At 51.3% G+C, this 13,868-nt stretch overlaps 1 protein-coding gene across 1 annotated transcript; it reads right to left on the bottom strand.

Moving 5' to 3' along the window:
• Positions 1 to 2,333: 2,333 nt before the first annotated feature.
• LOC121100181 (kinase suppressor of Ras 1-like) lies at positions 2,334 to 10,579 on the bottom strand. The gene is made up of 2 exons (XM_040620405.1): positions 10,042 to 10,579; positions 2,334 to 5,303 (listed from the first exon to the last, which is right to left on the bottom strand). Exons 1-2 carry the CDS (start codon positions 10,401 to 10,403, stop codon positions 5,225 to 5,227), a joined length of 441 nt encoding a protein of 146 aa, XP_040476339.1. The 5' UTR covers positions 10,404 to 10,579; the 3' UTR covers positions 2,334 to 5,224.
• Positions 10,580 to 13,868: the final 3,289 nt, after the last annotated feature.

Consider the following 13,868-nt stretch of genomic DNA (forward strand, 5'->3'; position numbering starts at 1 on the left):
GCAGCTGTTGCAGAGAGCACGCTCTCCAATTCCCCATAGCCCCCACCGCCCTCCCTGGAACAAACGTTAGGACAAGCATGAATTCCGTGTCGGCCACATCCTCCGTCAGGCTCAGGCCTGTTGCTCTCACGCCTGCCTCTGAATCGGCTGCCTGCAGCGAGCTCCTTTCTCCTGCAAACCGGCTGGTACTTGGCCCCTAGAGCATGTTTTAGGGGCTTTCATCAACCACTGCTTCCAACTGGCCCCTTGGGCTTCCGGCACAGGAAGGGGCCGTTTCAGGGTCACACACACTTTCTGAGGGTCTCGCTTCTGAAGACACAAAGCTCCTGTGGACAGTTTGAGATATGCACTCCTAAAGACTGGATTTATTTGCATTCTTTTCCGCCTAGCAGTTAAGGGATGAGAGTTCATTCTTCCAATTACAAAGCTCTCCTGCAAGGATACAACTTAAAACTGAATTCCCAAGGACCCAGCGGCATTACCATCTCCCACTATTTTGGCAGCTGGTGGTACCCTGTCTCTCTCCTCCATACACCAGCTCCCAGCGCCTGCCAGCACTGCCCCTAACCCCCACTATACCCCAGGGAAGTCCTCTCTCTCCTGTGCCCAAACCTGGAACCATCTACTCCCGCAGAGGCCTGCTCGAATCCAATAGCATACAAAAATCCAATTTCAGAGTACAGAGGTAATTAGGGAATGTTAAATATTAAACAATGTGCCAAAGAGCCCCTGTGTGCAAATGCTCCCTCCCTCTTTCTGAGCCAACCAGGGATCTTAAAGGGACCCCCACCAGAGCCTCACTGTCCTGGCTAGACTTTAACCTAACTGCTCTCTGGCCCTCCAGATGTCCATTGCTTTTATTTAGCACCTTCTCGAAAGATAAAAATGGCCTACCAGAAAGAAAAAGAAACCCAGCAGCCAGATGTCTTATCAAAAATCACGAGGGAAAACATGCTGGATATGATAGTGATAAAAAAGCACCCCCCCCCCAGTCTCCATAACTGGGGACTCTCAGCTTTACCACTGGGTCCTCAAGAATGAGGCCACATTTTAAATTTTCCTCGTCCCTGCCCTTATTCATTTCTACAGCAAGGCGTGCGGCTGGGCAATGTCCCTCTCCCATGCAGAGCTCACCTGGATGCCCCTGAGCATGACCCTCCCTGCTCCACTCTATCAGTAGCAGGGCAGACATTTGGGGAGTTAACCTGGATACTCACCTCTTCCCCACATCCAGTCAAACTCAGGTCATTATCCTCTTGCCTCTGGTTCAGCCCCACTCCTGTCCCTATGTATCTAAGGCATAAATCTACATATGGCCCTCCCCTGCTCAAGAATCTTCTGTGGCTCCCCAGGGCTGCTGTGTTAAAAGTCTGAACTCCTTGGCTTGGCACCTGCAAGATCCTCTCCGGCCCCAATCTACTCCCCAAGTTCCATTGTACAACAGTTTGAATACTCATGATTTCCTAAGCATACCACGTGTTCCCAGACCTCTGAGCCATTGCATATGCTGTTCCTACAGGGTAGAATGCCCTGCTCTTGTTTATTTGCACCAGGCATATTACACACCGTAAAAGCTGCAAGGTCACTTCCTCCACGAAGCCTGCCAGGCAGACTGAGGGACCCTTTCCTTGGGCCGCTTGGCACTCACAGCTGAGGGCAAGGGCACTACCACCTTTCTATCCGTGTTCTAGCACTTAGCGCCTTCAGAGCACGGGTGCTCAGTGAACGACTGGTCAGTTCCTCGACTTCTGCTGAGTCGAAGTTATGGAGTCAAAGTCGTGGCCACCTTCCAGCTATGTCATCTTGGGTATCTTAACCTCATGCCCCAGTTTCCTTAGCTGAAACATCACAACTCCTGCCTCATGGCGTGGTTGTGAGGATTACATTGAGGTGGGGGGTGACGGATACAAAACACCTCCCTGGCTCAGAAGAGGGCCTTGCAAATGCCGGCTCCCCTTCTCCTCCATCTGTCCTGCCTACTCCAACCTTCAAGGCACCTCTCTACATGACTGGAAAGCAGAGGCCCCTAGAAATAAGATTCACATAAATGAGCACTCCACTGCCCACAGCCTCCACGAGGCAGAGAGACACTGGCAGGGTCTGGGTCTGCTCACGAGCTGTTGCTGTTGGAGGCTGGGTGACCGTCCTCTGATGCCGTTCTGTCTCCTCCGTCTGCCTTCCAGGTCCATGGATACCTTCTTTCTTTGGAAGGAGCTCCTAAAGGGGGTCCAGCCCCCCTGTCCCCCCACCCCCATTCCTGTTCCCTCATGCCATCCACCCGAGTGGCTCCTCACACTCATCTGGAACCGACCCAAGTAGACACGAGCCCCAGACACCTTGGTACAATTTTATTCACAAACTCCGGACACCCAGGCTTGGCCTGGCACAAAGGATGTGTTCTTGCCAGTGGCAAAAAACGGATACAGCACATTCATTAATACTAACCATTTTAATTTAAATTAATAGCATTTCTGGAAGACAAATGCAGTTGATAGAAAATATAAAAACTTTTACTGTACAAATTTTACATCACATTCAAAAAAGCAAGTGTGTGCCTGTGGCCACGGAAGACGCTGCTTTACACACACTACTGAAATCCGGGCTGACATTGCAGCATCACACGAGCTCCCTAAACGGCTTCACATTTATGTCTCCACCAGGCCCCCTAATCAGCACAACAACAGCAGTGCAGGCTTACAGGGTACACAGCTGCCTCCTGTGATCACAAGAATGCCACAAGAGGACAGAGGGATTCCAGCACCCTGCACTGATCTGGTGACATGGAGAGGTCAACGTCGTTACACTGCCCATGACCAACAGGGAGCTTGCTAGGATTGAAGACCTCGAGTTGGATGGAGACCCAGGGGCTGCGGCTCTGGGGGTTAAAGGCAGCAGGGACACAGGCCCTAGGGTTTTGGAGGGGCTGCTGGGGGCGTGCCGCGAAGGACCAAAGCTTGGGCTCCACTCTCAGGCCCCAGTGGGGACCTCTGCAGCCTCCAGAGCTCTCACCAAGGAGGCCGTCCCAGCTTCTCCATCCCCTTCACAGTTGGCCGTGAGCCCTGAATTCACAGTATCTGGCCGTCCTTCATGTGTTTCCACGGCAGACGGAGAGAGCACACAGAAGGGCAAGCATGTCTTCCCAACCTCAATTCACAGTCACTTTGAGAAAGAGAAGGGGACCAAGTTTCTCTTAACTGACAGGCAGCGCAGAGGCTAGGCCAAGGGCTGGGCAGCTGTCCAGGGTCCTGAAGATGAAGGGGCTGTCCTCCAAGCTTTCAACTCCCTTTCAGTGTTCCTGGCAGTGTCACTTCCTTAAGGGCAGGGACTGTGACAGCTCCCATCGCGGGGTCCCCTGCACTTGCTCAAGACACTGTCGGTGTTCGATGAAAGCTTCTTGAACTGACCCGTGGGTGTAACACTCATTGGGGAGGCCAAGGGATGAGGGGGTGAAGCAAGCAGTCCCACAGAAGAGGAAAGACCCACCCAGAGCTGAATCCAGCTGGCTTACAGCTCTGGTCTTCCCCACATACCCTGACTGGGAAGGGTTAAGGAGCTCAGGTCTGGGGCGTTAATGTGCAGCGGGAGCCCGGATACCTCGCACTGCTGCACAGCTGTGCTCTCCAAGCGTGGGTTAGCCGAGGGGTGCCCGACCTGGAGTCAGGAAGGCAGCCCTACCACTTCTAGGCAGCGGCCTGCTTCGTATGACATTTTAGCCGGACTCCAGGGAAGGCTCTGAAGATTGGGAGCTTTGCTAGGTGTGTCTAAATGAAAGGGATGGGAGGGCCACATGCCCCCCCATCTTGGCTCAGAGCATGGACACAGGTTCTTTCTGGGTCTGAATCAAACCACATCTCCACCCTCATCACCCTTGGTCAGTTCTGGTTTGAGGCCTAACATGGCGAACACCCACTGAAGGCTTCTTTGTCATTTGGGCTGTTCTGTTTAGGTGACAGCTTCTAATGAAGATAGTCAGGATGCACTCACGTCACAGACTCTCCCCAGTCAAGCCCCTCCTCCTGGTGCAAAGGTACACACACAGGCAGTCCTGACTCGGTTCATGGGGAGGCTGAGAAGTGGCGGACTGGGTGGGTCTAGATGAACGGTGTGGGAGGCACGGGCCTCCCCTCTAAGAGCTCAGAACAAGGACAGTGGAAGAGTCAGGAGTGGCTATGGGCTTCCAGTAGGACTGGGACTGGGGGAGAAGCAGTGAGAAATTCCAGAACATGGGCATGACTGATGGGGCTTCTGAAGAGCCAGGTCACCCTGTGGCTGGGAGGGTGGGCTTGGGAACCTGCTGCCTGCCACTTCTCCCTTCCCCTACCCTCTTCGTTCTCACCGAGCAAGCTTTCATGGTACAGGCAGCTGCTGGGCTAGGCCTTAGCTCTGGGATCAAATGTCAGCCAGGACTGGGATGTGTCTAAAAAGCTGAAGCCCTTTGCCATCTCCTTGGTGCCTTCCTGGAAGCTGTGTGGAAGAAACCTCTCTACAGGTGCTGGAAACCCTGGCCACCAACCCCTGGATCAATTCAGACATTATTTGGATTTAATCTGTCTCGACTTTTCCAGCAGGTACAGGCTGGATTATTGGGGTCCAAAGGGAACCCAAGCCCTCTGGGAACTCCTGACCCTCATAATCCAGCTTGGTTCCTAGCCAGGGTTTCCTCTGCCAGAGGAAAAAGGGACAGTGTCCCTTTGTTAGGATAGGGGGAGAACCCCACAAAGAGACATTCCCCACGGATAGGGTTTAGGGCCAAAGCAGAGTCCAGGTCAAACCTTGTGGTCCCCATCCTACCCCAAGAACCGCCACAGTCACGATGCTTTTCTTCCTTTTCCTCACCACCGCCAGGGTCCTCCAGAGGGGAAGGCCACTTCTGCCATCCTGGCCAGTGCTGCCAGCCTGGCCTCTGCAGGACACTTTTTATTATTACCTATCGTAAAGCATCGAGTTCACGCCCCAGAAACACACATGTAAACATTCGCTGCCTGTTGGGGCAGGGCTGGTTGTTGGTAGTATCACTTTAAGAAATGGCAGGTGCGGTTCTATCTCCGGCTGGGTGTTTTTGTGGACGAATGGTCTGAGTCGAGGACTGTACTCCTGGTTTGCAGCACTTGGGAGGGTGGACTGATGTTCTGAAGAGTGTTCTCGTGTTTTGTCATGTGGTTGTTTGGATGCTTTAGAAACACATTTAAGAAAAAAGAAATCGGCAGAGAAACTGCACGGCTGGCTACATCTTTGGATTACTTGACTCCAGGACACCCAAGCCAAACCTTTCAAACCGGGGTACAACTTTGCTGCTGTTAATGCTGCAAAGAGGAACAAAAACATGGGTTACAGCCACGCTGGTCTTGATGGGAAGCAGGACAATGTTAGCGAAGGAGGGGCCGGTTTCAGAAGCTCCCCAGAGGACCCGCCCCAGCAAGAAGCAAGAAGGGCTGCAAGCCAACAGCCCTGGCAAAGCTGCTCCTGGTCGGACTTGGCTGGGGTGCTAAGACTGGGCCGCACACCCTCCTGGGGGGCAGGGGCTGGTTAGTCTCAGAGTCCCCGGCACCTGGCATGCCGTCACTGCCGCAGGCTCGACGGAGCTACTTTCTCACTTGCGGCCCAGGAGAGCTCTGCTCCGAGTGCGACTGGGAGAAAAGAGAAACCGGACCCCAAGTACCGAGAGTGGCCTCACACAATCCTTTTGTAAATGGTCGCCAAACATTGCAGGGGGACATCTTGCCTCTGGGGGGCAAGAAGAAATGCAGACTCTCAGAACCTGCCTCCAGAGACTTGGACTCGGTTTGGGGGAACCCCAGGATTCTGCATTTGGGAAGCAGCACAGTGACTGTGTGGGACCGCTCAGCCACACTCTTGATGAACGCTGACTTGGGGACTGGTACTTTGTGTCTGTAAAGGGAGTAACATTGTGGGGATGGGCAGCAGAAGCTTTGCTCTCATCAGTGACATTGTTCGTTTTAGGACCACTTTTCTGAGGGCGCCGCTGTGGACAAAGCCCTTCCCAGCTAGTGTCTTTCACAGCAATGGGACTTTTGGCATCCAGCACCCCCAGCACCCCCAGAGCGGGCTGGCCTCGGGCAGCTCTGAAATCATCCCACTCCTTGTTGGACAAGACCTTGCAGGTTAACAGCCAAGCAAAAGCCCTCCCCTGCACCGTGGACCCAGCCAGCGGGAGGCCCATGTGCTCGGGGGGGTGTCGGTCTCATGGAGGTGTTAGTGGGGAGACAGGACCGCCCAAACACACCGGCGCCGCCCCGCAGAGGAAGAGTTAGAGAATGAAGTCCCATCAGGGGAGGTGGCTCTCCTGGGTGGGGTGGGGGGTCTGTTAGGGGGTCCTCATAGACAGTCGTTATTCAGGCACACACGGGCCGTGGAGAGGGGAGGGGGCCAGTTTTAAAAAAGCGAAAGAAGTAGTCTCGGGAGAGATGCCTGGAGCAGCAGAGATCGCATCCCCTGGGTTAGTGCCCGCACATCAGTTTGCGTTTGAGCGGAAGTCACGGTGCCGAGTGTCGATTAGGAGGAAGAAAGCCCCCGGTGCATGCAAGGCAGCCAGGCCTACAACCTACGGGGAGAAAGAGAAGAGAGGAGAACAGAGTCAGAACCCGAGCGTGTGGAGGGGCAGGGGGAGCGGCAGAGGCCTGGCCAGGGCAGAAGGTGGGGGGCCCACTTTCCCTGCAGAGAGGGGAAAAAGGTGTCCCCGCTCCATTCCAGGCTTGGCAGCACAGCGAGCTCAGAAGGGACCCGGCACAAAGCACCTGTCCCAAGCTCCCCTGGGACAGTCACAGAACGTTTAGACAGAGGTTGGCCAATGAACCCATGGCCCCTCAGTCCTTGACTATCAAAACAGACTTCCTGAAAGTTCACTCTTTCTGCTTACTGCGTTCCCTTCTTTAAGCTCTGGTCAAGGGGCACCCTGGACTTGGACCAAGGCTCTGAGTTCTCTCCCACCCAGGGACAAGCCATCATCCGCCACAGTGAGTGGACAGAGGTCCTGCCATGCGCTATGGGCCTCCTCTCAGCCCGGCGAGAGACACACAAGCCTGTAGGACCCTTGCTGGTGGCCATTTTGCCTACAAGAGTATCACTTTGGCTTAGGGGAACAAAACAGATAAAAACGGAGAAGCCGGATGCAGTGCGAGAACAGGAAGCAGGGTGCGAACAGGCAGAGAATGAGGGGAATAACGGAAGACACACTATTCCTCCAGAGCCGGACAGGAGTTCTTAAAGTCCAGGTGACCGTCACGCCCTTTCCCGTAGTAGCGGCTCCTCCAGCGACTGGGGGTGCCCCGCGACCGTTTGGCCGAGGGTGGGAAGAGCGTAGTCCCGCAGGTGATGGAGTCGTGCACCGGAAGCAGACAGGTGGAGGAGGAGCCACGGGGATCAGGATGACAGGGAGTGGGGAGATGACAGCACCGGCCAGCACATCCGCCACCCCCCGAAAATAAAAAAGCAACAAGACAGATGGAAAAGAAAAGAGAAAATGAGAATTAGAGGCAGAATGTGTTGAGGAAGAAATCATGAACAGGAAGGAAGCTCTGTCTGAGAGGCTCGTTCAGGTGGGCTGGCATTTTTCCCCCTCAGCAGCTAACAAAGATGGCTTCGGGCAGGGAACAACACCCATGTGTGGCTCTGTCTCCCACCTGTGAAATGAGAAGGGGGCTCTACAGTCTTTAGGGAATCTGGAATCATTTCCTGAATGCCAGACCCGCCTAGTACAGCCTTCTCTTCTGTGGACAACAAAACCAGGGCCCAGGATTTTAAATAAGTTGCCCCGAGTCCAGGGGAACCCCAGTCTCCTGGTCTCTGCCAGGACAGCCCCTGCCGGAACCCCAGTTCCAACGACCCCTCTTCTGGAGACCGTCTCAAGCTCCCTGGGTGGGCAGAGGGGGCCCTGTGCGTGCTCCCACAAAGCTGTTCTTTGTCACAGCACTTCGAGTGCTAGCATCATTCCCTCATCCATTCACCAATTACACCGCAAGCTCCTGGCTGGCCAGGCCTGGCCTTGGCCTTCTGTCTCCCCAGGTGTGCTGCAGGTACTCAGCAGTGGCTGGGGAGAACCCACACCTCCAACGGCAACGTTCTGTTGCACCCTATTTGCACTAGACTCTGACCCATCTTAAGAGGGAAATATGGACACTGAGGTGGCGTTTGAAGAGACAGTATTCCCAACCCCAAACTGTCATTCCTCTAGGCCGTCCCTGAATACGACCTCAATCAGCGGTTTACCACATTTCTTCAATGAGTTCCGCCACCTGCATCCTCTAATCAAGTGACCCGTGCTGGGCCTCCCCTCGCCTGTAGCTTGAAACCCAGTTTGGTTTGTTTTTAAGATGGGCCAGCCAACTACAGATATAGCCAAATCAGGCCACAAAAACACTGATCATTTTAAAGGTTAAAAAGAAAAAAATCAAAAACCAAAAAAACCAAGAACATAGGATAGAGATCATATGACCTACAAGCCTAAAATATTTACCAACTGGCCCTTTCTAGACTAGGACGGATGCTGCTGCCACCACACACCTGGGCAGCAGGTAGGAGATCCAGGTGCAGCTTCTCCAGGGCTCAGTGATGGTCGGCAGGTGTCGCAGGAGCCACCCTGGGGGTGTGGACAGGCTCCTGCCCCGCAACTATGAACAGCAGCTCCACTTTCTCTGGTTTATATATGGGGACTCTCGGGGAGATTGCACTTTTAGAAAGCGCCCGTTGCCTTAAAAAAGTTTAAGACCATTCCTATCATTCAGGGGTCTCTTCACATATGGACTGTCCCATCCACTCCCACACAATCTACAAACTAAGAATGGTTTTTGCCTTTCTAAATGGGTTGGGGGGGGGAGTCAAAAGAAGGTTTCACGATGTGTGAAAGTTGCACGAGAGGTGCCTGGGTCGCTCAGTTGGTTAAGCATCTGTCTTCGGCTCAGATCATGACCTGAGATCGAAGTCCTGGGATCGAGCCCTGCATTGGGCTCCCTGCTCATTGGGGAGCCTGCTTCCTCTCCCACTCCCCCTGCTTGTGCTCTCCCTCTCTCTCTCAAATAAAGAACATAAAAATTAAAAAAAAAAAAAAAGTTGCATGGAAGTCCAGCTGGAGCACCCATAAAGAAAGCTTTGTTCAAGCCCAGCCACCCCCCTGGTTTACATGTTGTCCCTCGCTGCTCCTGCATCAAATGGCAGAGCTGAGTCCCTGCAACAGAGACCGTGCCCGGTACTATCACAGCTTCGTGCTGCTGCTGGGCATGCTACGAATCCCAAGGACAGGAGCTGTGACTCCAACCTCCCTCCGCGCCTGCAAAGCCTAATGCGTTCCCCACGCTAGAAGCCCACCCCCTGATCTGGCCCCAACCCCACTTTTTAAAGTTGTGGACACTGAGGCCTAGAACAAAGGACTTCCTCAGATTTCCACGAAAGGTTCGAGGCAGGGCAGAGGTCTGCTTTTGAGTGTTCGGGGAGAGAAAGAGTCAGAGGGACAAGGCAAAAGGGGAATGAGACAGAACGTATGGGAGGAGTGAAAGCCGCCCAGTACCAAGGGGCACAGAGGATCGTGTGAGTCAACAGAAGAGAGATGGACTTCCATCATCAGAGCAGCACAGAACCTCGGGCCACGTGGTCCCCATCCCAGGAGGCTGATTTGGGGACTAGCAAGCCATCTCGAGTCCGCACTTAAGTCATAGCAGCTGTGCTGATGTTGGTATGCTCTAATACCCACACTGCTCTGGCTTCTCACTGGCCCTGTCTGGCCCCTTCCGAGGCAGACTCCTCTCGTCCGGGCCTAGCCCAGGCCCAGCGTCAGCACTGCTCTGATAACAGGGATATGTAGGTTTTCACAGAAGAGTACTGGAGACGCTCGTGTCTCAGAAGGAGTCGCTAAAATAAACAAGAGCCTAGTATCACTTGCGCGAGGGGACGTGTCTAGTCCCCGCCGGCTAACCTGCTCTGTGTACTCCCCAGACGTCTTATGCAGACAGAGCGGATGGGCCCCTTTAAGACACCCGGTGAGGCTGTAAAGGCCCGGCTGGTGAGTTTTGCCCACCGAGGGGTACTTACTCAGCAGACTTCCAGAAGTGGCCAGGGTGGGAGAGCCGCCGGTTCAGCTTGGGCAGTTTCTCCAGCATGTCCATCAGCAGCGTGAAGCTGGGCCTCTCCTGCAGGTCGAAAGCCCAGCAGGCAGACAGGATCTCCTGCAAACAGAGTGGCAGGAGTGGGGATGAGAGTGGTCTGGGAGGGAGGAGGGCACAGCTTGGGTACTCTGCACAGGGTCCCTTTGATGCTCTCGAGCCCCCCTCCTCCATCTGGTGGTCCCCCAACAGCCTGTCCATATTAAGAAGATAGGTCATGCCTGGAGTAGGGCTAAGAAATAACTGAATCTCAGAAGAGCTCTCATGCTTCCAGTGGAAAACAAAGTGCATGAGCTTGTCTCCTCTTTCCTTCTTAGACCGCCCTTCAGTAACAGGAACAAAGCTGAACAAACAGGTAACAGGAAAGAGATCAGAAGTGGGGTTGTAGGGGTGCCCCGGTGGCTGAATCGGTGAAGCTTCTGCCTTCGGCTCAGGTCATGATCTGAGGGTCCTGGGATCGAGCCCCGCCTCGGGCTCCCTGCTCAGTAGGGAGTCTGTTTCTCCCTCTCCCTCTCTCTCAAATAAATAAATAAAATCTTAAAAAAAAATGGGGTTGTAGATTTTTCGAATGGAAAGCAGAAGAAATGCAAGATGCTCAGAATATATGTGGGGTGGGGCTGCAACAGAGCAGGGAGCCTCACTGTTACAAGAATGGAGGCTGGGAGTGACCAGAAGGATGAAAAAGAGAGCAGCACATGAGAGTCAGCAGAACACCTGTCCCGACTGCCCCGATTTACTTAGGAAAAAAAAAAGCTTAAAGCTGCTCTCACTTTGATAGTTTGCTGCCTAGCCTACTCTCTGGACCTGCAAATAAAGTGCTCACCCACTTAGGCTCGGCAACTCAGGTTCTTGTTAAGTACAGCTAGACCTCGTGGGGTTGCGCCCCAGGTCAGGAAAACAAGAGAGACCAAAGATAAACTGACCAGAACACCAACTCTGGAGAAAAGTGTGTGTGTGTGTGTGTGTGTGTGTGTGTGTGTGTGTGTGTGTAGAAGCTAGTCTATCCATAAAACTAGATCAGGGTGCAATAAAAAACACACCAACAGATAAGGAAGAGCTTAAAATTAATAACTTCTGAAACAAAATATTAGTTAGGAATACTGGCAAATAAAATCCAGGAAATTCCCCAGATTGTGCACTCAATTTTAGGCAGGGAAGAGAAAACATTAAACAAGGTAAAAGACAAAGAAACTCACTAAGGACCAAATTCTGTCCAATGGGAGTTTCCATAAGAGAAAACAAAGGAACTATAGGGCAGGAAATTATATAATAAAGACATAATAAAAGAAAACTTCCCAGAAACTTTTGAGGGAAACTGGAATCTTCATCTGAAAAGGCCCAGTGAAGGGACCTCACTGAAAAAGAACATTAAACCAAGAAAAATAAACTTATTTCCAAGGCATATTTTAATGAAATTTCAATGTAACAAGGATAAAGAGAAGATCCTAGATGTCCCCAAAGAGAATAAAACAGGGCATCTACAAAAGATTGAGAATTAAGATTAATATCAGATTTTTCAGCAATGCACCGGACACTTAGTAAACAGCAGAGCAAAAATTTTATGTTCTTGGGGAAGATTATTGTGAACCTCTCGGTGTGAAAACAAAATCTGGACTTGTTTAGGCATGTAAAGATTCAAAGATTATCTCCTATGCATCCCTTGGGAGGCAGTTCCTTAAGGGTTCACTCTCATTTTGTTGGAATGCAAATAAAGAAAAGGGAAGACATGAGATACGTGACATTCTAGAAATGAACCAGGGATGAATGAAAAGAAATGGAAGGATGACAGCACTACAGCAGGGCTAAAATTCCATTACCTAAATTATAAGAAATCAGTGGGCCCTGATAAGAATGGAACGAATTCCATTCCACAAGCAGTATGTAGGAGCTGCAAGACCTCAGGAATATGGTAAAGGTATTGTGACCATTCTCAGCAAGAAAAAAAGAAAGACAATTAGAAACTACAGGAAAAACCTAAAACGCACAAGAAAACCATGGTCCATGTGTGAAGCCAACAAAATCGTGGTGAGTTTTGAGTAACCGACAGAATGGAAGAAAAGAGATGGACCCACAAATAAGGAAATGTAGTGAACTACTTAATCAGCAGCTAATGGCAACTGCACTCTATGATAATAGCGTACACGTATTTATTGTCTTTTCACCTTTAGCCTCAATCTATAGACATAGCCTGGATGATTTAATCACGTCAACACAAATCAATCTTAATAAAAGATAAAGGGAAAGCTGATGGAAGTTGAGCAGAGGAGAAGGGGCAGAGGGACAGGGAGTGAAAAGCTGATGGAACAAGAATTTGGTTTTTTGGAGAGTGACCTATGGTAGGGCACTGCTGGTTTTCAGTAAGAAGCGTTCTGGCCTTTTGAGGTCATTCTGTGCATACTTCTTTTTTTTTTTTTTTTTTTTTAAAGATTTTATTTATTTATTTGACAGGATAGAGACAGCCAGCGAGAAAGGGAACACAAGCAGGGGGAGTGGGAGAGGAAGAAGCAGGCTCCCAGCAGAGGAGCCTGATGTGGGGCTTGATCCCATAATGCCGGGATCACGCCCTGAGCCGAAGGCAGGCGCCTAACCGCTGTGCCACCCAGGCGCCCCATGTGCATACTTCTGACTGTGGCTGCTGTGGCACAGAAACTTGGTGGTAAACTTACAGCAGTGTGGCTTGAGGGGCAGAGAATGGTGCCCCCTCCCCCCCCGAGAGGGTACTCCCTGCTTTGACTATGATTCAAAGGCACTTTTTATTGCCATTGACCCATGCCCCCCTCTACCCTCCAATGGCAATGTGTTAAAAAAAAAAAAAAAAAAAAAGACCAGACAGGAAAGTCAACTTTCATGAGTCACGAGCTGATTGCTGGAACCTTTTCTCTGTCTCCACTTCCCTGCTCCCTGGCTCTAATCTATTCTTAAGAGGCTTCAAAGGGCCCATGACCCCACACTGTAAGAAATCCAGAACAGAACATGAAAGATAAAAGAAGTTAATTATGATCTTAGCCCCAACCCAGGCCAATTAAATCTTCCTCTCTGGTGGAGGCCCTGGTCCTGGTTTTTTGAAAAGCTCCCAGAAGATTCTGACTTGTAGCCAGCATTGAACTCTGACTCCCTTGCCTCTGATGGGCTCCATACTCTGCTCCAGGCCTTCCCCCTCTTGAAGACTGCACCTACCACTCTGGGTACTAAGACTCTAAGAGTGCACAGATGGAACTGAGACTGCTGCCAGGAAAGCAACTCACTGTTTCTTCCTTTGGATAAAACAAACGTATAGGCACACTCTGGTTTATACAAAGGTGTCCTCCATGACTTTATTGTAACGGGTAAAAATTGGAAATAACCTAAACATCCAACAGAGAAGTAGTTACATTATGGTGTAAGCCGGAGGACACAAGGGCAGACAGGCTTAAAAATAAGGATTTGTCAATGATTTGAGATAATAAGCATAACAAAAGACCATGTGGAGAAAGGTCATGATTAAAAAGAATCCATGTTATGATTCTGATTTTGTTAAAGATATATATTTGAAAAAATTAAGGGGCACCTGGGTGGCTCAGCCAGTTAAGTGTCCGGCTCTTGATTTTGGCTCAGGTCATGATCTTGGGGTCGTGGGATTGAGCCCCACGTCAGGCTCTGCACTGAGCGTGGAGTCTGCTTGGGATTCTCTCCTTCCCTCTGAATCCCCCCCGCCCCATGCCTCACTCACACTCTCTCTCTTCTCTCAAATAAATTAGTAAATTAAAAAAAAAAAAA

The sequence above is a fragment of the Ursus maritimus genome, unplaced genomic scaffold (assembly GCF_017311325.1).
Source record: "Ursus maritimus isolate PB19 unplaced genomic scaffold, ASM1731132v1 scaffold_343, whole genome shotgun sequence".
In the NCBI taxonomy this organism is placed as follows: Eukaryota; Metazoa; Chordata; class Mammalia; order Carnivora; family Ursidae; genus Ursus; species Ursus maritimus.